The 26,927-nt window shown below is 35.1% G+C and overlaps 2 protein-coding genes across 2 annotated transcripts in view; one reads left to right on the forward strand and one right to left on the reverse strand.

The window, feature by feature from the left end:
* LOC135212045 (rho guanine nucleotide exchange factor 11-like) overlaps positions 1–26,927 on the forward strand; it is a 792,100-nt gene that overhangs the window by 750,018 nt on the left and 15,155 nt on the right. The window contains exon 12 of the mRNA XM_064245362.1: positions 5,187–5,361. Within this exon, the coding sequence (XP_064101432.1) occupies positions 5,187–5,361 (175 nt within the window). The remainder of the gene's footprint in view (positions 1–5,186; positions 5,362–26,927) is intronic.
* Positions 11,670–26,833, reverse strand: LOC135212044 (uncharacterized). Its single transcript, XM_064245361.1, has 2 exons — positions 26,780–26,833; positions 11,670–17,692 (listed from the first exon to the last, which is right to left on the reverse strand). Exon 2 carries the CDS (start codon positions 17,686–17,688, stop codon positions 12,046–12,048), a length of 5,643 nt encoding a protein of 1,880 aa, XP_064101431.1. The 5' UTR covers positions 17,689–17,692; positions 26,780–26,833; the 3' UTR covers positions 11,670–12,045.

Consider the following 26,927-nt stretch of genomic DNA (forward strand, 5'->3'; position numbering starts at 1 on the left):
CGAGTCTGACAGAGGGAATAAACAAACTTCTTAGTGTTAATAGTTCCTTGACACGTTATATAGAATTAATAGCACTAAAAACAAACACCGCAATTGAGTGCGTTACGAATATTTATGAGTGCTAAATCAGTAAATATGGAATTCAACACATAATAATCTGTGACTCGGGTGGTGTAAATCAATAATAATCTCCTTAACACGTTGTGTGAATTCCTTTCCATTAAGAAAACCAATAATATATTTTATCACCCAGAGTCAATCGGTTTGGTAGAATAACGGATAATTAAATAGGAAGTGTCAATGTCTTACGAGTTACAACTCGTGATATTGGATCCGAACTGGATTATAGCGGTTCTCGCGGTTTTTAAATACCTTTATCATTTATATCTTGTATCTATAGAATTGATGCCGCAAGTAGCCTTATACGGTACGCCGCTAGAACACTTTTCCACATATTCAAGCCAACCATTAATTTATCAAATATATATAAAAAAATATATAAATAAATAAATATAAAAAAAAAAATAAGATAAATATGGATACAAGTGGAGTCAATATAATACACTCCGTAAGAAGTCGGAAGGGTTACAAATTATAATAAAAAAGGAATCACGATAAAATCAATAAGCAAAACGTAGGTTAATTAAATATCAAATATATATGCGTAAAGATTTGAACTCAAACTTAACGCTTTAGTAGTGGACAAATAAGCTAAAGTTCAAAACACATATCAAAACCTACTGACATATTGTCTGTCCCGGTGATTTATATTCGTAGTCAATGAAATAAAAAAAAATAAATAATAATAATAATAAATAAATAAATAAATAAATAAAATAAAATAAAAGAGATTTTAAAGTCAGGAAGTCTAGAAGTGAAAATGTTATCTATGAAATAATCCTATATGAATCTTATACAGGGCTAATAATATATATAGAATTTGTATGGAAACCTTTTCATATAGTTTGAATAAGGAATATTTAATTTAACATAATTACAATTATGCAGATTTCCAACATGAAACTAATATATTGTTCAATTTTGGTACTGTTTTTTTTCAGACATTCTTCTCATGTGGGTCGAGTATTAAAAAACAAAAAATTTATCCTAAAGTCGTATTTGTTACAGCAAGTAACGTAACTCTTAGCTGGCTGAGAGCAATCTCCTGCCAAGTGACGACGTCATCATTGCCGTATCAGTATTTGTTCCTTTTAACCTCAATAATCTGCTTACACAGGCTTCATCTCGCGCTTGCAAAAGCAGATTGACTGGAGAAAGGAATGCTTAGCCCGAACTTCTCATGGGCAAGGCAGACGTTAGGTACAGGTGTCTATCGGTGTGCGCAATGCAACTTGCAATCATTTTAAAATTAATAAACAAAATAAGGAAATAGAATTTCTATAACATCAAAATGAATTAATTTTTTCTGAACCTCATAGACATTTAGAAGTATCACGATATGGATATGGATTATTTACTTGCAACATTAGCTTATTACAATCCAGGTAAATCACATTCATGGGAAATGTTACATTTTTCTTGAAAAACCCAAAGTTTATATAGAAATTAGTTACATAGTGGGTTTTTCGTTGCATCTCCTACCTATTAATAATGTTTTAAAAGTTAACCTCAGAGGATGCGCACGAGAAAATTGAATATGAAACTTTTGTTAGGGCACATAGGATCAGATTTTATCACAACTTAATTTCAGTTAGCATAGAGAAATACAGAATCATGATTAATCTTCTCTTTGACTCTTATGTTGCCTGGCAATCTTACAAATAGCTCCGTTTTCCACTTCTTTGTCTAGTAATTTACTACCAGTAATATCGAATTTTCTTTGGGATTTGTATTGATATCTGTTTATTTGTTATAATTATGGATATTTTTGCAGTCATCATAGACCTGGATAGGTTCACTCATTGTTAATGCATGGATAAAAAAGTTTGTACAGCGGACTCTTTTGAATTCCAAAATATCAGCGAATTCATGTGGGTTAAGTCTGGTCTAAATGGCTCTCTCTCCCCTCCCCTGTATTTGGATGTTCGTCTGAATTACTTTGCCCTTGTGACAAGTATAATTTCACTTGCAGGCTGATTAATGGAACCTGGTTACAGTATCCTGCAGTACGAGAGTTTCACATCGCAACTTCAAAAAATCGTTCGTCGCTGCGGATGACTACAGTCAAGTAACAACCGCCTACAATGTGAAAGGAATTTCATGGACTTCTTCGACCGACACCGTATCTCGTCGTTAATCTCGTTTAATGCGGAACGCTCCGGCGGCTGTGGAAATCGACTACCGAAAGGGACATACTTCCGACAATTACGACCCGAAGGATATTCAACTCTTACTTTGCTGGCGAAGGACTCGTGCTGGGGATGTTTTTTTATTCATCGCGAACGTAATCGTGTAGCTTAGGATTCAGAGAATAAGTATGAGCGCAAAATAGAACGTTGGACCCTCCCAGGCAAATTTTCCCTTGTTTTAACCCTGTGAAATCGGCCGTTTCATTGGGCTATAGGTGGTTGTCTGGAACTGTGTAATGGACGAAAAGTGGTTCGAAAGCTAGTTAAATGTGAAGTAGTATAACCTCGGTTCATGTATCCTAATCTAAATATATAAATGATCATAAATAACAGAATCGAAATATATTTTTTCGCGTGTAACGCATTTTTTCTAGGCCATCTATATATAAATGATCATAAATAACGGAATCGAAATATATCTTTGCGTGTACGCAATAGGAATCTATGTAAAGTGCACATATATTAATCATAATTATATGAATCCAATATACATATGTATAAACAAATCAGGGAGCCTACCTTAATCAATCTGTTACCTTTTATCTTACCAATATCTGCAGTTATTTACGAGTTAGTATATGAATTAAATGAATCAGATAGATAACACAGTAGCATAAAAATCAACGAATCAATCAGCATAAACATTAATAATTTTATCAATTCATATATGAAATTTTTTATCAGTTAAAATATGATTTTTATCATGTTAATCTTCATTCTATGCAATTGTCAGAGTACATTAGTATTTTCTGTAGCATAAGTATCTTTATGAGATGAAGTGAAAAACTGTATCAGTATATATCACGTGATCACTATTATTTACCAAGATCATTGTTTTAAATATTTTATTACTTGACAATCAATTCATGTACACCATGAATTTTTATTTACTAATATATATATATATATTCACATAGTGTCTGTATCACACTCCTATAAGTCAAATGCAAGTCAAGTTGAGTAATATTCAGTGGTTGGTTTTGGTAGCTGACCGAGCTGATGTAAGTGTTTACATAATAAAAATATGGAATGTTAGTCCATATATATAAAAGTCTAAAACTAAAGAGGTCAACCAGATTGCTTGCAGGAATGTGATCAGACTAGAGACGCTAAAGATGACGTATACAATAAGTATGTAGGCTAAGATAACATGCCGTCACCTGTAGTCATTCAATTGTTTATAAACATTAGTCAGCTCCTGCTTGAGACAACTACCCCGACCTATGATTCAAACGGCCTACGTGATCTGTAGCGTGTCTCATTTGATTGTGTGTTCGTATGAAACTATGTCATTTGTATGTATGTTCATATGTTTCGAACTACTGTCTGTTCCTTCATAACTTGTAACAGAGATGGTAGACAGGCAGAACAGAGTTAGCTATCGTCATTAGAAGACCTGTACCTCTTTACCTAACGCTTTATCATGTAGAGGGAATAGGATTAGCCATCATCATTGGCAGAAGCGATCAAGCTATCGTTATTAGAAGACTTGTACAAATCATATCTGATCTTCAGCATGTAAAACTTCAGAAGAAATTATATCTATTTTTATACTTCGTGTTTTCTACAAGAGCCTCCTTACCATGAGTTTAACACATCGTCGTAATAACCAACAAGATAATACCGACTTCGTAAGTGATCTACAAACCCCCAGACACTCCATTGAAGATGGAAGTGCAATACCAACCGACTTAGCGTAAGATTATCGCTAGTCTAACATTACCTCATAGGGCGCCTTATCATACAAGGCACAAGCCCTAATATTTATATATATATATATATATATATATATATACATATATATATATATATATATATATATATATACATACGACATACATACATACGTATATATATAATATAAATATATAATATAGCATACAGACATATATACATACGTATATATATAATATATATATATATATATATATATATTATATATATATATTATATATATACTATATATAGATATACACACATATACTATACATAGATCTCAAGTATAAAAAGGCCCATTGAAACACTCTGGTTTAGAGGTAACGACTATATTTCGGTGGACCAACTTCCTGCCTTTTCAAGTAGTGATTATTACTCGAAAAGGGTGGTAGTAGGTCCACCGAAATATAGGCCTTGGCGTTAAACAAGAGTGTTTTAATGGGCCTTTTATACTCGAGAGGTATCCTGTTTAAAAGAAGAATATATATATATATATATATATATATATATATATATATATATATATATATATATACATATATATATATATATATATATATATATATATATATATATATATATATATATATATATATATATATATATATATACACACACCACTAATATATATATATATATATATATATATATATATATATATATATATATATAATATATATATATATGTGTGTGTGTGTGCGTGTGGTATACTATATATATGCATATATATTATATTATATATATATATACATATATATATATATATATATATATATATATATAGAGGCAAAAGCCACGAAGGAAAGTGAAACAACTGATTACCGCTACAAGGAGTTTCGACTTCTTGTCCTTTATTAAGCTGATTGATAAAGATATGAAATTAAGTTTGCAAAAAAAGCTTGTATAAAAGACAGATAGGGATTACAAAGGAACACATAGTAAACTACCCAAAACAGGGCTACAATTTAAGAGGTTTCGCTCATCACGGTGTATGAAACACTATTTATGTTTATGCAGGCTTTACCAAAACAAATTACTACGAATTTAGCATTGACCAGTGTATCCTTTCACGATTATTCAACGAAGAGGGGAGATATCTCCCTCAAATTATAGTGATAAAAAAAGAATGCGTGATCTAAAGCCCAGCCTTTCTTTTCGCAGTGGTGCAACCGTGACCCTCGATGCAAGAAACTGCAACTGACGGACCTGCTGGTAGCCCCCGTGCAACATATCATGAAGGTTCCGCTCATTCTCAGGGACATCGAGGGTCGGACAGAAGACCCTCAGGAGAGAGCCGTCGTCAGGGAGATCATCGAGGCCGAGGAACATTCGCTCAGTGAGTCGCCGCAGGATTGTTGTTTTGGTTAAATGGAAATGAATGCTCTTTTGTCATTTCTCATTTCCGGTATTCATTATTTCTTTATCCAAGCATTCCTTTATACTTTATCTTATTGTTTTACTTTAAAACATTTTACTGATTAATTTTTTACATTTTTTACTATATCAAGTCCTCTCGGCTTTTCGTAAATGTTTTTTTTTTTCGTATTCTTAATTTTTCACTCTACGATTTTGGTGCATTTTCGCTTCCTATATGTGTGTATGGGTGTTTTCTTTTCCCTTTTTTTTTATTTCTGGGACGTACATTTATGAGTTTCTTTATTTGACGATAACGGCCAAAAAAATAGTATTATCCATGAAATGCCAAACCCTACCGTCTTCGAAGTTAAAAACATTCATAATCCACGTTCTTATTCTTCGTCTCTCTCCTGAACGTCAATATGTCCGTTTTTCTCTCGTGACTCTTCCCTCAAAGCTTGACAGGTTACGGAGTTTTGCCGGAGGGTAACGGAAGTCGCTTTCCATTCGGCGGTTGTGTAATAACTCTCCTCTTTATCCTGCAATGGTGCAGTACTTTTGTTTGTTGCTTCTTTGCTGGGGCACTGGGTAAGTTTTGCTTAATCTATGATAATTTATTGCATTTATGAGTACTTTATAGGAACAAACCTGGACACAGTGTGGTTTACAGTTCTTGCGAGTTTGAAGCGTACATCCAAATAGACAACGAGTGTTGTGTGATGTATATATATATATATATATATATATATATATATATATATATATATATATATATAATATATATATATATATATTATATATATATTATATATATATAATATATATATATATATATATATGGTATATATATATATATGTTTAATATATATATATATATATTATATATATATATATAATATATATATATATATAATTATATATATTTATGTGTGTGTGTGTTAGAATGGGAGACTCGTCTATCTTTAAATATTTTATTCTTTGGCTTCAGTGTAGTACAGATCATTCTTCTTTGCATCATTTTTGTTCTTATTCCTAAATGTGTTTTCATATCTCTCCGTGTGGTTTAAGTAAACATTTGCCCTCTATTATATTTTTATGTATAAATGTTTTTTAACAATCTTTTTTTGCGAAGTGAGATTATTCTTATTTTCTCCCTTTCTTTATGAAGCCCCAAACTTCAAATGTTCTTTCACGGTGAAGTCAGTCATGGTGAACGTAATTGGTTACATATTACATTATACATATTCCATAATTTTGACAGGTACATTACTTATTGCCTACACATTTTATATCTTGAATTGATTACAGCAGTCATAATTTTAACTGTACCTTTTAAACTGTAATTCTTTCCTTCTTTGCCTGACTATCAATAATTCGTACTTTAGATGTTATTTTATTTTTCTGCAATACATTACATCAATTTCCAAAACACCGAATATTGGGAATGTCGTGAAGTTCTTTAGTAAAATGTCACATTAGTTTTGCGTTTGATCGTCAAAAGGAAGTTTCTTGGAAATGTTAGCAGTCAGGGGCTTTATTTTATCATCACTGTAACGTTTCCCAATATAGGATATCGTAAATTTTGATCAACCATTGTTCCCAGGTTCTCGTTTTAGCAGATAAAAATTTATCTTAATGACATCAGTTATTTGTGATATTCGTTAACGAGATTGATTAGTGATTATGAGGTTGATTATCATGGTAATTGTTCTAATTATCCCCGCTCAGTGAATGTTCATGTTACAAAAATAAACTTTTGACAGTGCCAACTTTTGAACTCTCGTCAAAGAGAATCATGATTCCGGTGAAAAGAATTTAACAAGAGTCACCGTGACACCTTCAGATGTGCCTTGATTACAGCTGATAGTGTTAAATGAGAAAGGGCGAATTTTATTTATATTTATAATGAGTATAATAATAGAAAATAGCTGGGGAAATGGTGCGTTGATAAGGATGGTGTTGAAGAGTGCATAAAAGTCTTCACAAAGAGTACTACCAGCGCAGCTATCAGGAACTAGGTCCAGGTAGAGGATACCGGCACAAGGACATGAACCAGGTCTGTCAAAAGATATTGGTGCAATTATCTGACCCAGGTCTTCGAAAGGACACGCTGACATATCTTTCGGTGAAGGATGACTCGGTTACTTCTTGAACAATGCAATCACCAATGTCTATATAAAAAAAAGTTGTTTATCAGAAAAACTTGCGCTGTAGTTCTTTTCGATCAAAATTATTGGTCTCTTGCAAAGAAAGTGAGTCTGAGTCCTTTGTGAGAAAAAGGGGTTGGGGGGAATTCTATTGGAGACACATAATAGACCAGCAGCCACTTCCCGCTCATTTCTTATAATGATTTCATTCTCATTAGGGTTGCTCCGAATGAGTAAGTCTTCAAATGGATCAAGGCATTTGTTTGTAAAAGTAAACTTCCACAGAGTAGAATGTAAATCAGAGAAAAGATGATAAATAATATTTGGTAAATCCCCAAACAAATAAAGAAAAGCATCCGTAATCAACCATGGAAGTCAGAAAAGCAAAGCATCAGGCCTCGGTGCGTTAGAGGAGCATCTTGAGCATCTTGAAATCTTCCAAATTAAGAAGAGCAGATGAGACATTTCATCACCTAAAACTAAAGGGATTTTCCTCACTAATTAGTGGACTCTCATTATAGGCGCCGCGTAATTGGGAGGCAGAGTCATGTTCCAGCTTAATACCGTGAACATAATTTTTGGAGTAAATAATTTATTTGTCTATAGTCAGTATTGTTGTAACAATTACCAAAATACATGTTTTCATCTGTTATTGATGTATATCCTGGCGTTATTGATCGTGCTTGGCATTTGATGTAGGAGCCTAATAAATTTTCAGCTTCGTGTCAGTAAACGTGCAAGCGCGCACACGCCTATATATATATATATATATATATATATATATATATATATATATATATATATATACACATACTAATGTGGCGTAATTTCGGTAATCAACAGATTTCAATGTACGTTTTCAAGTGTATATACTGGGAAATGAAAGAAAACGTCATTCTGAGCACATTATGTTGTATAAACACATGCATTTTAAACTTCGTTTGTGGGTGAGATGAATCTTTAAAGTAACCGTTAATGAAATCAGTTATTTGTCAAAGTGCTGATTCTTTTGAGAATAAAAAACTGGAGACAATGCTTTACAGTGCTATTAATGGTGAATATCCAGATATGATGTTTATTTATGGGTTTTGCAACAGTTCAGGTCCTAGATTACACGGTTATGAACTCCACTTGTCATTAAAAAAAGCGGGTGGGGGGAATTGGCGATAAGGCCGATGAATAGAATTCCCCTAAATCAAATGTATTTTGTAGATAATGAACAAAAAGGAAAAAATAAATGCATCACTGAAATCTTCTACCTGCCCATCAATGGTATTCACAGGACCCCGATAAAGAAAAGAAATAAAGCAAGGCTATGATGGAATCTTTCCTTCCATCAAAGATAGACCTATTCATTACACAACAATAAAAAATTTAAAACTTTTGATAAAAAATCTCTTCTTCTCCATCAAAAGCATTCATCATGCACCCATGAAAACGTTTTCGTCTCTGTCAGATGAAAAAGAATGGGAACATTTTTTTAAAAAATCCCTTTCTTCTTTCGTTCTTGTCAAAGGTAGACTGTTCATACAGTAATCGAAAGAGGTAAAAATGCTGTCATTACTCAAAGTGCAGTATCCTCCCTACCTGCATTCCCTTGTCATCATGACTACAGTCACCATCACTCATTCAGCCTAGTCCTGTCTCCGGATTCAACAATTCCGTGAGGAGACGGCGGGAAAGAAGTGCCCGAGAATTCAAACGATCGCAAATAAATGTTGCCAAGCATCATTTACACTACGTTCTTGAGATTCTTTAAGTTCATCATTGAAATTTGATTACATGAAGTCTTTTCGCAGGTCATTTACAAGTTGAAGGGACTGTAATGTTACATTTGTCAATAACCAAGAAAAAGAGTCATAATTATAAGACTAGCAATCCAGTTAGCCTAAAAAGCTTCATCAACCATTCCCCCATATTCCTGACTACTCCGACACCGCCTCGTTTGCCCAAGAGCAGCATCAAGCGGTTATTTAAAAATTCACCTCTCCGACAAACTATGCCTTAGATTTATATGTTTATAGAAAGTTTTCTGCTCAGAATTACTTTTTCTTTCATTTCCCAAAGCATTTGCATAAACTCGTGTTACACCGTGGATACATGTTATAGCATATATATATATATATATATCTATATATATATATAGATATATATAGTATACATATATATATATATATATATACTATTAGATATATATTATAGATATATATATATATATACTATATATATTTATACGGATATATATATATATATATACACATATCATATATATATAAATATATATATATATATATATATATATATGTTATATTATATGTATGTATACATATATATATATATATATTATATATATAATATATATATATATATGTATGTATACATATATATATATATATATATATATAGATATAATATATATATATATATACACATATATATATATATATATGTGTGTGTGTGTGTGTGTATTATTTTTAAAGCAGGGAAAGCTGAAGTGATTTGGTTAAAGGCATTTTTCCCCTTTCGTGAGTAGGCTGTATGCTTTTTGACCCGGAAAGTAAATTGGACATGGCCTTTGTTAAGGGCGTCACCGTTTTTATGTTGGAAAAAGAATGATACTCCTTTGCTTGTTTTCTCTTCATTCTCTGTCCACGATTTTACCTTTTTTTTTAAGTGTTATTTATATTTTATGCTTGATAGCGTAAATCAGAATCAAACTGAAAAAGCGTTTTTGCGTTTATTTCATTTTGTACGAATTATTTACAAGACATATTGCGTTTAGGTGATTCCAAATATTCTTTTATCATGCAGCTTGAGTATTCAAAATGTTACTTTATTTCATTTTAATGTCTTTATTTCATTTTAATGTCTTATCGACTTTCAGTGGCAGTAGTTCTACTTTATCAGCATTCTACGTTTTTTAATTGCTTCTCTCTCTTGACATCTTACTATCTCGTTTCTAAACATTTCAGTGCACCTTTGTTTAAGATATACTAATTTTTCTACCCTGCTAAGGGCGCTTAGCCTGATTTCAATTCTCATGTCAAGCATTCTTAATTTTAATATGGCTGTACTCTTATCAGCTTTTGTAACACGTCTTTTTTATGCCATCTATCTTTGTTCTCCATATTGTTTTCTAGTTCATAGCTTCGGGTACCACAAACGTTTTATTTATGAGATAAGTTTCTTCGACTTTTTCATTTCATATTTCGCCTAAAACTATTTTCATAATTTTTAGCTAAAAATGCTTGAATTAGTGTTGTTTTTTATGGTAATGCAGATGTTTGCAGCATGAATAATGAACAATATTTTTTGATAACCATTTCTTTAACAAAGCTTTTTTCTATCATTATTTACAGCATAGACTTTTATTATTGCATTGTAGACGGTAAAAATTTGTCTCTTCTTGACTTAATACTTATAAGTACTAAACCTCATCAGAATCTTTCAGTATCCAAGAGGCTGTTGATAATGATTATCTCACAGGGCTCACTTTTCAGCGTTCTTTAGTAACCTTACATACCAGGCTGTGCTGCTTCTTTATGTTGAAGCACAATTAAAACCTTCCAAAAACAAAGGGCTCTCTCTCTCTCTCTCTCTCTCTCTCTCTCTCTCTCTCTCTCCATCATGATTTATGAATATGATAACATTTAGTGCACATAATTCTTGTCGGTTTACTTCGTGGACCTGAAAAAAAGGATTGATTTAAGAAACATATGACATATAATTTTACAGTAAATTATAATAGATTAATATATACAGAATATTGTTAGAGATAATCACATATCAACAATATAGCATTTTACCTTAATATCCATTTATTAGGTCCAAAACTAACTCCAACAATTCATGAACAATTTTGCTCTATGAAATTAACTGTAAACAATATCCACTGATAAATATTTATTGCCTATGTCACTGTGATAATACATACTTGAAATCAAGTGAAATGTCTAACGCAAAAATATAATAATATTCGTTACATTGTTTTCGTATATTCCGATTACTAAATCCTATGTTTTTCTCGCTAATGTATTCGTGTATCATATCAACACCAGTTATTTAATTTTCTACTCTATTCCACTTTTATACTTGACAGTGTTAGAGAAATTATATATATATATTCTATATATACTATATTATAATATATATATATATATATTTTGTGTGTGTGTTTATGTGAGTGCTTTTGTGTAAGTTGAATATATTATAGGTTTCAGCTCTGCCAAATTTGATATTTTCATTAAAATTACTTTCAAAGCTGATTATCAAATTGTCGTCATAACGATTTATTTAATTTTAATCTATCAATTTACAGCTCATTTGTGCTTTAAATCTGGTTATGAGGCTTTGGTATTTTATATATTTTATAACATAAGGAAAATATATTGTATGCTAATTTATACCAAAATCAGATACCTTGTTACAGAAATTAAACCCACTGAGAAATGGTAGTTTCCAAAGTTACTGAATGTTTCTTTTTTAACCATATATGAGGAGTTGTTATTTTTATTTTTTTACCAAATATGAGAGGGATTTATTGCTGTCTTGGAAACATCATTAGATGCAGCCCCTGACATAACGTTTAATACAATGGCACTGTGGTTCTTCTGAACGGCTTCCTCCATCTCCCTAGCTGATGATGACTGGTCAATTCGACGAGCGTTTGCTTCCAGCACATCTTCCCACGTGTCTATTTGTTTCCACTTCTGCATCACCAAGGATCGCATGTTTTTAATCCCATGAATGATCATTTCTTCGCTCAGCACTCGGGATGATAGCTGAGCGATGCTCGTCTCGTGCTCCTTGATGCCATTGTCACAGCTCTCCAGCAGTCTCGTGAGATCGCTCTTGAAGTGGTCCAGCGTGGCCAATTTTGTGTCAAAGAGCCCGGCATGGCAGATCTTCATGTTGTCCACTGCTTGATCTGCTGATTCTGCAACGCAGCTTCCCATTGGCGGGGGTCGATGAACAAGGTCAAGACATTCATTGCAAATCCACACTTCACACGTCTTGCAATAGAGATCGAGTAAAAAACCATGTGTTTTGCATTGTCCGATGCCTGCTTTGACAACTTCCTTTGACTGTGGAGGTTGAGGCTTAGATTTGTACTTTTCCGTGACTATTTCATTTTCAGGGTTTTCATGCTCTGTATTAATCAAAGTGCGGTTTGCTGAAAGGAGCTGAGATGATGGTCTGTAGTTGAAGCTTGGTGTAAACTGTGAATCCGTTAGCGTTAAAGGTCTTCTCAAAAGAAAACCATTTGTTTGGTCCTGATCGCTTTCGTCCCATCGACTTGTTCTAGAGCTGAGTGTCGATGATGACATATTTCTTGTTTTCCTTTCTTCGGTGTGTGATGGAAAAGCTTCATAAATGTCTTCAGGAAAGTCTTCACTTGTTTCAGATTTGTCATCATGAAGAGTTCTATAACCTGATAATTTGGGGTGACTCTCTGGGCTTGTATCTATTTTAGATTTAGGCATGATGTGATCTGAATCATCATTTATAGTTAAAGTAGTTAGCCTCAAAGGGCTGGTACTTGTACTATGACTGTCATCGTCTGAAAGTAAATATCTGGATTTTTGGTCTTTTCCTTTCCTTTTTTCTGAGTGTTTGTTTGCCCTTCTGTCACTAGAAAGTCTTTGATCAGTATATTCAGATTCTTTTTTTCGGGCATAGAATCTCATAGGTAATCTTTCATCATATTCGAAAGCAGTTAATGGTAAATCAACCATTCTTTGATTTTGCCTCCTAAGTCTTTCTTTGTCACTTACACACCTCTTAAGTTTTCTGCTGCTTCTTGCTGTGGAGTCTTCGCTGGAGTATTTGTTATATTTCATTCTATTATTTTTACTTTTCTCCATAGTTTTACCTTTGACTGGTAAATGACTTCTTTTTGTAACAATTTCGTCATTCATAGCGTCTCGTACTCTTTGGCGAGCCCTTTGTAGCTTTGCATCAATATCGCTTGATTCTGATTCACTGCATTCAGCTGACTTGGATGCTGGGGACATTTTCTTGTGTTTTTTCTCATAGTAATATGAACTCTTGCTACCACCACTGTCCTTTCTCTCTCTTGGGACTGAAGACTTGCCTCTCAACTTTCTTGTGGCACTTTTTTCAGTTTTGTAGTCTTTACGACTCGCCAATAATTCATCACTTGATTTTGACCGGCTGATCCTACTTGTTTTATGTCTGAAAATCTTAGGAGATACTTCTGAGTCACTTTGAGAAATTCCTTCATATTCTGATAATGTGCTACAACCCATCTCTTGAGCAGTCATACGAGATTTCCTAAAGACAGTATCTGTCTTAGCTCTTCGATGTTTCCTACCATTGTCACTTACATCACGATCATCACTGGTATGTTTACATTTTGTCTTGGGTTTCCCTACTTGAGCCTCCGCCCTATGGCTTTTGAAGCCCTTTATGTCATTCCCGTAGTTGAACGACTTCATTATTTTTGAAGTATGCGTTTCTGTATTAACTTTTGGATAAGATTTTGATTTTCCTTGTGCCATTTCTCGTTTTCGTTCATATTCTTGTATACAAGCTTTTTCACTTCCACTTAAATCACCAGATTCTGTTTCACTAACGGATTTAGTAACGTCCGTGGAAAATTCTTCTGAGTTTTCTGAAATGGAAGGATTTTGTTCTTTGTAATGTGAAGTTAACCTTCCCTTGTGCTGGGATGATATCGGGTTCAGAGCATTAGTTCTTTCCCTTTTATCAGAATTTTTGCTTGGCAGCTTCTCTCTGTTTTCACGTTGTTGGTTTTTAGACTTGGAACTGTTATCCTTCTTTATTGGGTCATATCTGATAAGCGGAATACACGACTCTTTATGATATCCATATTTAGTTATACATTCCGAACTGGAGACCTCCTCATTGTCTTTATTTTTGCTCTTAACTAGAATTTGTTTATATTTGATGAGGGGAACACAGGACTCATTTCCATAAGAATACTTAGCTGTTGGGTTGTTGTCCTGTGGTTTTCCTAGTGTTGCTTTTTTATCTGAGGTATTATGCTTAAGTTTACTAAAGGATTCTTGTTCAGTCGCGATATCTGGTACACTTTCATCTGATGAAAGAACTGAATGTTCATGCCGAAGAACTTTTGCTATGCAGATATTCGCTTGTTTCCTTGTTACATATTGGGAATATTCATTCCCCTTTGCTGGACTTCCTTCGGAAGGAATATTTGAATTTGAGTTTTTGTCTGAAATTTTTATTTTGCTCCTTTCACTTTTCTCCTTGTGCGCTTTGTTATCTGCATCTAAAGTTTTTGGATTTGGATTCCCTGTAACCTTTTGCAATGTAGGTTCGTTCAAGTAATCTCGCCTACTCCCCTGGGCTATTTCATTGTCATCTTCGTCTGTGGTAGATTTTTTTTCGTTGGGATATGAGTCATTAGATTTGCTTAATGGCATCGTCATTAGAGTCTCTTGGTTCCTGAATGAAGTTCTCTCTAATAAATATGGCGACTTGTATCTTCCTTTAGTTCTTGATTTCTGTAATTGTGAAGAATTTTCATTTGCTTTTGTGTCTGCTGCCATATTAGAATCTGAATCTTTGGATGACTGTGTATCTGAATTTGGAGGTTTCACGCATATTTTCGCTTCACTCTGTGGCATTGCTAAAGATCTATTGTGTATCCTACTTGCTCTGGTATCTCTGTTAGACACGTGTCCTTCAGTTACCGAAACTGTGGACTTGATAACCCCTTTAGGGCAATCATTCTGCTCCGCATTTTCTTTCTTGGGATGCTTTTTCATCAAGTGTTCGTGTTCCTTTACATTGGGTTCTTCCCTCTGCAGATCTTCAGAAGGTCTGTCCTCTCTACTTGATACGCTTCCAATTTGTAACTCTCCCGAATGGATTTTGCTTAAATACAAAGCGCGAGAAGACTCCATATGGTCAACTGAATTTTTCTCTCCCTTTACAGGAGAGTTTGCAGTGAAATGTGTTGGGGACTTTGAGCATTCCTTGGTCAGAATTGAAGGGTATAGGTTTTTGTGACCCTCTTTTGGATAATTCCCTTCTATTCTTGCCACACTATTCTGTTTTTCTTCAGATTTACATGTCAGATTGTTTTCTTCACCATTACCTTTCTTAAATTCAACATGAGTATCACTTACAGGTTGAGTTGACGTTTTATCCTGATTTTCAACAATATTAGAGTTTATTGCTGTGGTTGAGCTGATGTCATTCATTTTTCTTTCACTATGGTCTTCAGAAGAAGAAGCTGGCATATCTGAAGGAGAGGGAGGTGTAGGGGGTCGCCGTTCATATTGTATTTGAGCTTTCTTTACATCAGGATGCTGGATGTTACTCAAGGTTGACAAATGATTCAGAAATTTTGGTACTTCACTTTGAAGAGATGTCTGCATAGCGATTGACACTTTCTGTTCTCCAATTCGTAATGGATCAGGGACTGGTGCTCTTCGCTTGGTGTTTGATTTGTTAATACCTGCTGAGATAACGGGTGACTGCAACTTTGGAACTGAGTTTTGTGATTTGTTGGCTAATGGTGGATATGTTTGCCGCCCACTTGCATCTTGGTAAGGACTAGGTGCTTTTCGTTTTGATTTCACTTGTAAGTAGTAATACATATTTGCTTCTTTTGGTGTGCTTGATGGTTTTTCTTTATCTTTAATTGATGGTGGGGTAGAATGTGGAGTACCCATACCATTTACACCGGGAATGGGTGCCTGTCTCTTAAGCAATCCTTTCTTTGTCATTTGTTCTCCGAGTGTCTTTTGTAAGGATTCATGACGTGTTACTGAGGATATCGTGTATAATGGTGAACTAGTTGACATTGGCTTCAAGGACGCTGAGTATTTACCCTCTCCTCCAGCTAAAGAGCCAGCCCCACTGGTTAATGATGGTGATGCACTTTTAGATTCAATGGGTCTTTCATATTTTCCATTTATATGGTCTGGAATTGTTGAAATATTCGTATGTTCTTGATCAGTAGGTATTCCAGGCTTTATCTTATTTACTGTGTTATCAGAATTAGATACCACATGTGTTAGATTACTGTTAGATTTAAATTTTAATAAAGTGGAATCTTGAGCCTGCTGAACTTTATCTTTATGAGCCTTGCTTTTTGTTGCATCCGGTAGTTTTGCATGGTCTGGGTCATCAGTACCATAAGTATTTTGATGTGAAGAAATACCTTTTGACTCATTCTCAGAGGAATGTTCAGACAGCAACATACCCCTTGCGTATGTTTTCATTGATGGCTTGGCCCTTGCATTTTTAGGCTCTACGAGAGATTCAGATGTAATTGATGACCTTTTCATTGGCTTTGGAATATTCTGTGGGAACCTGTGCTTGTTGTCTTGTAGATCCTTTCTTATTTGCTCGATGGATCTGAATTTGGGTATTGGGGTGGAGGTCATAGTAGAAGTTTCTGGAATTTCATGTAATGTGGGAAGTGTGCTCACTTTAGCTGGATGGTAATGACTTAATTTAGTTTTTGGCAACTGTTGTGCTTCATGTGAATTAAGTGTAGATGTAAATGATCTTGGAGATACACTTGGAGTTAGTGGTCTCATGACAGGTGATGGTGGTGGTATTGATTGAATGTCTTGTTGTGTTATTACATTTGCAGGTATTACTTGTCTTGGCACATCAACTACATCCTTAGCTGCAAAGCCTTCAGTATTTTTAAAGCTTCGATCCGTGCTTGGCGTATTACCAATGAGAGGTAACTGATGCTTAAAAGGTTTAGGAGAAAGCAGATTAGAATAGGATTTTGAATCTGACTGATCAGATTCTGCCTTTGAGTAACCTGATACCTTTTTCTGGTTTACATGGGGGGGAATATCATTGGTTTCCTGATCCTTAGGTGACATGGAATCCAATTGTTCTGCATTCCTAATGCCTCGAATAGGTGCTAATTGAGCTGTAACATTTTCATTATTCGAAAATGAAAGTCTCTTATAAATTGTGAAGTCTGTAGGTAACTGTGTCTCTGTTCTAGCCAAGAATGGTCTGGAGCATGTAGGACATTTGCAGCTCTGTGTTGCAATCAGATGTGCCAGACATGATGTACACAGCGTGTGTCCGCAGAGAAGCCTTCGTGGACATCTTTCTTTCTTCGTGTACAACTGCTGGCATTGAAGGCATATTAAGTCATGTTTCTCCGTGACCATTGTCCTGGAAAAGAAGTGGCATGACTTAGAAACATAATTGGATCAGCAGAACATGCGAACACAGGAATAACAGCAAACTTGCAGTTTTGACTATAATTAGGGAAATAAATTTGAATTCCGAATACCGTTAATACAACATCCTTCCGGTAACTGCCGCCAAGGCTAATCCCTAAACTCTTAAATAAACCTAATGAAGTATTGAATTCACTTAATAAGAAGGCCCTTAGGTTTAACCTGCATAGAACATTTACCAGTTTAATGAATAATAATTTATTCTAAAATTGTTGGGAATTTTAGAATAAATTATTATTCATTAAAGTGGTAAATGTTCTATGCAGGTTAAACCTAAGGGTCTTCTTATTAAGTGAATTCAATACGTCATTAGGTTTATTTAAGAGTTTAGGGATTAGCCTTTCCCCGGCAGTTACCGGAAGGATGTTGTAACGGTATTCGGAATTTAAATTTATTTCCCTAATTATAGTATACTTTGTGATAATTGGTAATTTACCATGTGTAATGAGGTGACTGAATGAATTCCTGGGATAATAGCAGTTGAAAACCAAAGAATAATAAATGGCTTTTTGTTCAAGTATATGACTGTATGCTCTGTAACGTTTTCCACAAGAGATTATTAATTTTTTAATGAAGGAAATTTTTTAAATGTATGTAAAGACTGGGTTTCGCTCATATTTATAAAGAATGCCTATATCATTTCAGAAGCAGAAGTGGGAACGGGCTTTTTCAATGACAATGAAAATGGTTACCAGAATATTAAAGAATTTACCTGAAGAATATTCATATTATTTCGGGAATACATTCAGTCGAATGAAATGAGGTTTGGTGGTGATGAAAACGATATATAAAGCTAGAGACGGCTAGACTGTAAGTGTGTTAGCTACGGCTCGTGTTACCATTAAGACATTATGAGGATACTACAATTTAATAAATCACTGTGCCTAAGGTAAAATCATATTCTTATAATAGAAAATGTCTGCATCAATCTGGGATGTGGAGTATGTTGAGTTTTAATAAAGTCAAATGTGGTGCCTATTTGATAAGGGAACATCTAGAGCACTTAGTTAAAAGCGGCAAACTTTCCATGGTAATGTTCTCCCATATAGATTATTTGTAAATGGGTTACTTGCACTAAGCCCTTAAAGCAACAGATAACAAAACATTTAAATTCTTCCATTTTTTGCCCTGTGGTATACTAAGAATTTATCGGGATGAAATACATTGCATAGATATGCGTATATCTGACTTTCACATTTATGGTACCAGAAAATCCATGATAGTAATTTTTGGCTAGTTTAATGGGGCAGATAAGCAAAATTTACTCTTTAGTCTTGAAGGTTCAAGAATGGCACATAGTCCCAGATCATAAACTAATTATTTTTCAATGTAGGCTCAGATGACCAGTGGCCCCTAGTGAATTATACTGAGGGTTTTCATGATGACCGCCCATTTCATTTTGACTTAATACGCTTGAACTACACATCTTAGAATTAAGATTTTGGTCTTAAAATCCATAGATTTCACCTGAGCTTTTGTCCCAAACAGATAACCTTAGAATTTCTGCACTCTTTTGTATAAAAATCATGTATAAGGATCATGCAGTACTGTTTAGCGGTATACATATCTAGCATGATCAAAGTGCCTTTTGAAGAATATTTGTGGAAAGAATAGATACATGGACTGTATTTCTTGAAACTTGATAATGTCTGTATATGTGTGTATATATATATATATATATATATATATATATATATATATATATATATATATATATATATATATATATATATATATATATATATATATATAATATATATATATATATATATATATATATATATATTTATATTTGTGTGTGCTCTTATTCATATATATGATTGAATGTGTTGTAACGGAAGTTGTTTTCACCTAGCAACATTGCTGTTATGTATACTTGAAAAAATATGAGCGTTGACATTGTAGGATTGAGCGGCCATTTAGAAAAAAACATTAAATAACAGCCACCAGGTGGCTCTACTGATTAGGCAACGAAATAATTTTAAATGTACTAAGACTCCCGCTTCTAACTCTAAGTGCTAAGGTTTATTTTTTTCACTCCATCCTTAACTACTGAGCACATAAGTTTAGAAGTTGAATTAGTTTTTTATAATTTCTGAACAATGCCAAGTCATGGCTTTCAGGTGTAATTTTAGATCAGAAAATAGCTCTCGTAGGTACCGAGAACTTGCCAATATTTTTCTTAGAATTAGAAAGATTATTTTACCGTATTCAACACCGATCCCCTTAATGACGTACAGCTCTTATTTCAGACCGTTAACGACCATCTCACATTGATCTGGATAATTACTCATTACCAGCTACCTTGAAGCACAGGTGTAGCAGCTGTTAATGAGTATATCTTGGGATCAAGTGAAAAGGCGGATGGAAAATCCTCTTAATTAACGGTGTTTGTTGTTTATAGCAAGTACTACCTTTGCTTGTTTTCTTTCTTGTTGAACGTAAAGAAAAAAAGATTCAAGATTATTGAGCTAAAGTTCATTTTATTTACTTGCCATTTTTGCAGCTCTCTCTCTCTCTCTCTCTCTCTCTCTCTCTCTCTCTCTCTCTCTCTCTCTCTCTCTCTCTCTCTCTTATTGCCTTTGTATTGTGGAAAAACTCACTGTGAATATTGTGTACAAAGTTGCAAAACGTATGGATGTTTTTACCAAAACCGATACCGTGTATTGGGGATTACCGTGGCCCCTCCATGATGGCCAGAGTTCGATCCCTCCTTGCTACTTGCTCAGTCGTCCTGCAGCATAGTACGCATGTAGCTGTGCAAGACATGTTCCCGTCATCCGAGAGAATGGGGCTGACTTTGACCTTTTGGTACGTTATGAGAAGAGCAAGGCAAATGGCGTGGTGAAAAAACAACATTGCCCAGTTTCAGAGATACTGTAACGTATAACCATATGAAGGCTGCCCCCTACTCTTCACGTTTGTCTTTTCATATCCAATAATGTGCCATTTTTCCTTAAGTATGATAACTTCCTTCAGCTAGAAATTATATATATTTTATTGATGTATAGGAACTCACGTTAAATAAGTTATTTTTATAATGACTATCCAGGTACAAAATCACCAAGTCCACTGATCGACCCATTTAGGTTACCGTTTTATCCAGTGACTTTCTTGGTCCTTCCTTGGAGCAAGAGAACCACCGAAGTGCTCCATGATAGAAAGCCCGTGCCGGTATAAAGGCCAACTTAACTTAAAACAACAAATAGCAAGAGGTGGTCTCGTTTAGGTTAACGGAGTATAGAGCTCCAATTCAAGCCAATCATACCATTTAACACCTCACTACACCAACTAAGAACGAGAAACTGTGCCAACACAAGGCTGGCTTGATCCACAACAGCAACAATATACCATTGTTAGCCGTTTTGCCATGGAAATGTCTAGTTGTCCTTATCAGTGCAAATCGTTGTATAGCTAGTCTGTTAAAACAATGATGACAATAGAAAGATTAATAGTAAACGTGAATGCAGTATCTAACTCGGTATGCAAATGAAATTATGTGCAAAGGACGTTGTCATGTAACTGTTATTATTGTTATTCTTTCCCAAAGCAGCCGTAGTTTTAATGCCGCTAGATTTCATATCGCTCAGCAAATATTCCAAATAATACATGTCAACCCACTAAAGCAACTGATACTTCATTATCTCCTTGATAGCGAATTATCGCGTATGCACATCAAAACATGACTATCTTTCCATCAGTGTTGAACCGCTGTGTCTATTTGTGGACACCTCCCACCAGATTCATTAATGTACGTATTATGAAATAGCAAAATAGTTTTAATTTTCTGTCACAATAACTGGTGCGGTTGCATTCTACCACATTTCGGAGAGAGAGAGAGAGAGAGAGAGAGAGAGAGAGAGAGAGAGAGAGAGAGAGAGAGAGAGAGAGAGAGATGGATGGATGGATGGATGTCAGCACACGACAAATACGCGTGCTACATTTTGTATAGTAGGTGATTGTCCCACGGAAAATATTATAGAGAAAGTGGAACGTAAATGACTTTGCGCACTTTATTTACTTTATTGTTACAACAATAATGTTGATTTTGTATATAAACGTATATTTCAGTAATGGGGCCGAAACACCAAGCGTGAATATTTGTTTTACATGTAATGAATATTTAAGGGCTTATCTGTTTTTCAATGTTTATATTCCTTTAACATTAGGAGGAAGGTGTTGAGCTTTTTTTATTCTTCTAAAATTAAAATAAGTTAGAGATGCTTTCTGTCTCGGAAATATGTTCAATTCTAAATTACTGGAATTGTCATCGAAGATGAAAAGCTACAGTTCCACAGAAATCTTTCAGGTCTTTCGTTCAATGCTGTACCATTGATTTTTTCATCTATGAGGTTTTTATTGCATTGTTAACGTGGTATCTTATTGCTGTTCAATTACTGTTAAGTGTTCGGTTACGCATTAGATAGGAAAGTTACCATCGCATAGTGACAGATAAAACAACGTCAATATATTAATTGACCTACTTCCATGATGCCATTTGTGTTGTAGTTTTACCGAATAGGCGAGATATATATAATTCTCATTAACAAAATGCTCTATTCTTTTACCCTATCACAGTGACTGGTGCCATATGACTTTAGATGTTTATCGGCTGTAATAGACAGAACAGCTTTATGTATATGTGGAAACTTAGCGTGTCAACGAAAGGTATCAAAACAGATATATCGCCTATTTAACCAAATTTTAATTAATATGCACCTTCAGTGGGATTTGGGGATTTGCAAGGCCATATTGCATTATTCATGTAGTACGAATTAAATTCTGCGTAGGTCTTTTGGATCTTTTCATGCCTAAACAAACTGGGGATTGAAACGGAGTGAATTCCGGAAGAATTCCGTTTTTGTTTGCTCTTTCCATTGTATGTAAGATGAGCGCCCGGGTCCTTTTATTTCTTTTAGATGCGTCCGAAATTTTTAACCATTTTACTCTGATTGAATGATAGTGAAAAACGTTGTGGCTTAGATACGAAGAGGACGTGTAACTCGGACGTTTTTTCACGAAACTTTTGAATGAAACGTTTGAGAGCAAAAAGAAGCTTAATATAATAACCATTGGTATAGAAAATATCTGTGACGTGGAGGGTTTTGAAAAATGTCTGGTATGAAGGGTAATTTGTCTTACGTTGAGACCACATCATATGCTGGGAAACGCACAGTATAGATAGTTTTCGATCCAGAATGAGTCACGGATGTAAACACTGAAGTCGACCATGTTGTAGGTCAGCTTTGTTGAGCAAAAGCGACGCACGCAATCATGATAGGAACGATATTTCGCTGTTGTGAGAAATGAAGATGAAATTCAAAAGATTATTGAAAGGAGGAGAGCCCTGTGGATCAGGATAAACAGGGCTAATTTTCAGCCGTCAAGACACGAAAAGCTTCTCAGATCACTGCATTAGTGATGAGTGTTATTAATTGTTACAGTAATTAAATGATAATGGTGAATAACTAAAGAACCCTAGGGCATAGATACTGTATTTCACAAAGTAATTTGTTAACAGTCACTGCGTTCTCTTTAAAACTTGAAGAAGTGGACAGTGAATTACATATCTATTAAAAATTGCTATAAGATATCAAAAGTGCAAAGAATGGCCAGTGTTGTCGGAAATTTCTCCTCGACTGGGTAGGTTCTGTCTCTGGATGAGGTGGGACTATGATGATCTGGCTTGAGATTAAACTATGTAAATTTAACAAAATACATGAACTGAAAGGCGGACTCGCGCCAGTGGACAACTTTCAAAAGGAAATCGACTTTAAAACAATTGATAACGAGGTCCCAAATGCATACAAGGGTAAGAAATGAACGTTTAAAAAAAACTTGCAAAAACCCCATGAAATCAATCGCTACTTTAAAAGTATCACCGTGTCGCTCACAAAAAAACTATTTGTTTGTGCAACATTTCGCCTCTTCGATTTATTCAATATCGACATTTACATGAACTACAATATTTCGTATGTCCAAAATCGCATTCACCACTAAAATATGTAGAGGGATATTTATGAAATCGCATCTCAAAGTGAAACAAAGGCAAATATCCGTTTGTTATATACAAGTTTCAGTTTATTTGTATATATCATTCACGCACTCCAGGCTCTAGAGACTCAATGTAATCAATCATCTGGTTATGAAATGCCCTTGGTTGCCGTTTTTCGTGTTTACAATGCTTAACCTGGCGGCGGCTTCTCAGGTGCTAGTCTGCTGTGACGTCATAGGAAAACTATCTATAGAAGAGTGAGTCGTTCGTGGTCAATATAAGACTCAGACAAGGGTTATGTTTTGTCCCCACGGCTGTTAAATTGCTTTATGGATGGAGCGATAACAGAGTTCAGGGGAAGCAGTAGGCATTGGTAATGTTTTGCCACCTATTTGGTGGTCAGTAAGGTATTGTAGGAATACACTAGCAATGGTTTGAAAATTGTTTGCAGAGGGTAGCATACAATTATGATGGTAAATATCAGTCAGGACAAAGAGAGTGATTATTTGCTGCTATGGTACCCACGTATTTGGTTATTGGAAGGACAAGAGAGTAAATTGCAAATATTTACATATTAATTTTATATATCTACATGTGTATCCATCTATCTATCTATCTATCGATCTATCTATCTATCTATCAAGTCTTCCCTGTGATGGGGTAAACCTGAAGGATAAGAAATTGGCAGTTTAAAGGTGTTCGGTGCTTGCTGTCGATAGCAAAAAAGTTGATGATAATAACGAAGTCATTAACAATTTATAAATGAATCTAGCCTTACGGTCTGAGAAGTGAAGTTGTGTTCTGGTCAGTTTATGGATGATTAATTTCCACGAAATGCATAACGGTATTGGCACTTGATGGTCTTGAGCCTTTGGGCAGGGCATGGTATTAATATCCTCATCCCAATAAATGGTAGCTTTAGAAATAAAAGAAGGTCGACACATTTTAGAGTCTCCGTCCCCATTAGGAAAAACAACGCTTATATAACTGTTTTCTTTTATAGAAAAAGTATTAGTTAATCGTTATTAGCCCGTCGATCCATGAAGGATTTGACTTTTTGGTAAGCAAATGTAAACACGCATTTATGCATATGTGTGCCCTCGAGATTACGGCTACCAATTTTCATAAATAGTAACTCTCCAATTAAAAATGCAATCAGATAAGGCTAGATTCGTTAATCAAAATAAATAATGCTCTGCATTGACGGGCACATATTTACATCAAAATAAAAAAAAGGAGCGAAAGGAGATTATTGGCAACAAGCACTCACGCACCGAAAATGAATTCGAACGTAATCTCTGGGAATGTTACTTGCATTAATAAAACGCGCCGGCGGCAAATCTGGCGTGGTTTATGCATGAGAGTTCCTCCGGACGTACATTTCGAAGCAAATAAACCAGAGTGTATTAATCAAACGAGTAAATAAGACAGCTTGCGTAAAAAAAAAGCTCGAAAAATACATAGATACCCGAGTTCGAGAAGCGCCAGTGGCATCTCTCATCTGGTACGCAGTTACGCTGCGATCTTAAAGCTGCAGAGGTATTCTGCGGCTTTGGGACTATTGTGTGCAATACAAAGCTTGTCGCTCAAACATGCGCACACGTGCTCACGCGCCTCTTAAGTTGATCAACTCGATGGTCATTATAATAACCTGATGCTGAAGGGGAATGAAGGGATAAATGTTTAATCTGCTGCGATGATCTGTTTGCGTAGTATATGTGGCTGAAGAAGAACTGAAAGGGCGGGATTGGGAGGGATGCGTAGGAGTGGTAAAAATGTTAGCGTATGTGAGAGGTTGGATCAGCGTTTTCAGAAGATTCGGTCAGGTGGAAAGAATGAACGGCGATGGGTTGGTGGAAAGAGTTTATGAATTATTCTGAAACGAGCTTGTTGGCGCGCTGGAACCCGGCGCTGCTGTCTCCCCTACCCTCCCGATCCTCTATACCTGATCCCACCCTATCCGTGGCGTACAAACAGGTTTGCAGGAGGAGAAGCCCTCCCATTTCCCTGCCTACCCCGCCCCACCAGGGGCTCATAAACCGGTTCTGAGGGGGGTCGGTGGCTGTGTCATGTCTACCCTATTGTCACCTAGAGGAGGACAAACAAGATCCACTCGGATTTAATTATTAAAGATATTAGAAGGGAGAGGGAGAGAAGGATTTAGAAAAGGGTCAGTTATAAAGGGTATCACAAAAGAAGTCTTAATGTGCATGAAGCCAGAGAGTGCTGGCAAAATTGAGGTGAGTAGCGCAGTTCATGTAGGGAATCGACATGGCTGCAGTTATTGCTATGAGGGGAAGTTGTATAATGTGGAAAAAAGTAATCTAGTGGTCTTTATGATCATGTTGCTTTTGACGATGATGATGAGGGATTAGGGTGTATCTCAATATTAATACAATATAATATAACGTAATTTGCTCCGTTATATATTTTTTCCGTGTAGGAAAAATAGCCTAGAAGTAATAAAATCAGTGTTTAGGCGTACAGACTTCCAGTTTTGGGTAGCCCATCTAACTACTGGCGACTGTGTAATGCAGTTTGAAGGTACTTAGTCCGTGACTCGCGATGGTTCGTAACTTCTTTAGTGTCGGGACTTGCCTTTTCGACGTATTTTATTGTCACTTAACGGAAAGGTTTCATTATGAATATAAACACGAGGTGGTTGCTGAGGGTTAGACTTTACATACTTGATAGTAAACGTTAGTAAGAGAAAACTCGCCTTAAGTATTGGATAACAGACATTTAGGTAAATAAGAAAAAATTTCTTATGCTTATTTGTCCACATGACAAGTATGGATAAAATAACCTTCACTAGATGCTGAGAAACAAATGAATACTTTTCAAAAGGGTTTTCTGTACCTTGACTCCTACATATACGCGGCAGCAGGACGAGACTAAAGTCTACCTTTATCGAACTTTTTTTTACCAACGTTCAGCTGTGAATTTTCAGTTTTCACCTGTGTATTTTTTTATATGTAAATGAATATTGAGTTAAATTAAAATACAAAAGAACTTTTACAGTACCTGTGATATCCACTACGAAGGACAGACAATAACTGATGGGAGGAGGAAGCGCTTTGTCACGCGAAGGCATAATCAGTTCTCTGATATCAGTTCATTGTGTTTAGCATTCTGCGGTTATCTATAAACCGCTGATTCTCTCTCTCTCTCT

Source organism: Macrobrachium nipponense, chromosome 40, assembly GCF_015104395.2.
Source record: "Macrobrachium nipponense isolate FS-2020 chromosome 40, ASM1510439v2, whole genome shotgun sequence".
Lineage (NCBI taxonomy): Eukaryota > Metazoa > Arthropoda > Malacostraca > Decapoda > Palaemonidae > Macrobrachium > Macrobrachium nipponense.

Bases quoted from the DNA above. Each gene is read 5' to 3' on its own strand.
- LOC135212044 (XM_064245361.1), bottom strand. From the start codon at position 17,688: ATGGTCACGGAGAAACATGACTTAATATGCCTTCAATGCCAGCAGTTG.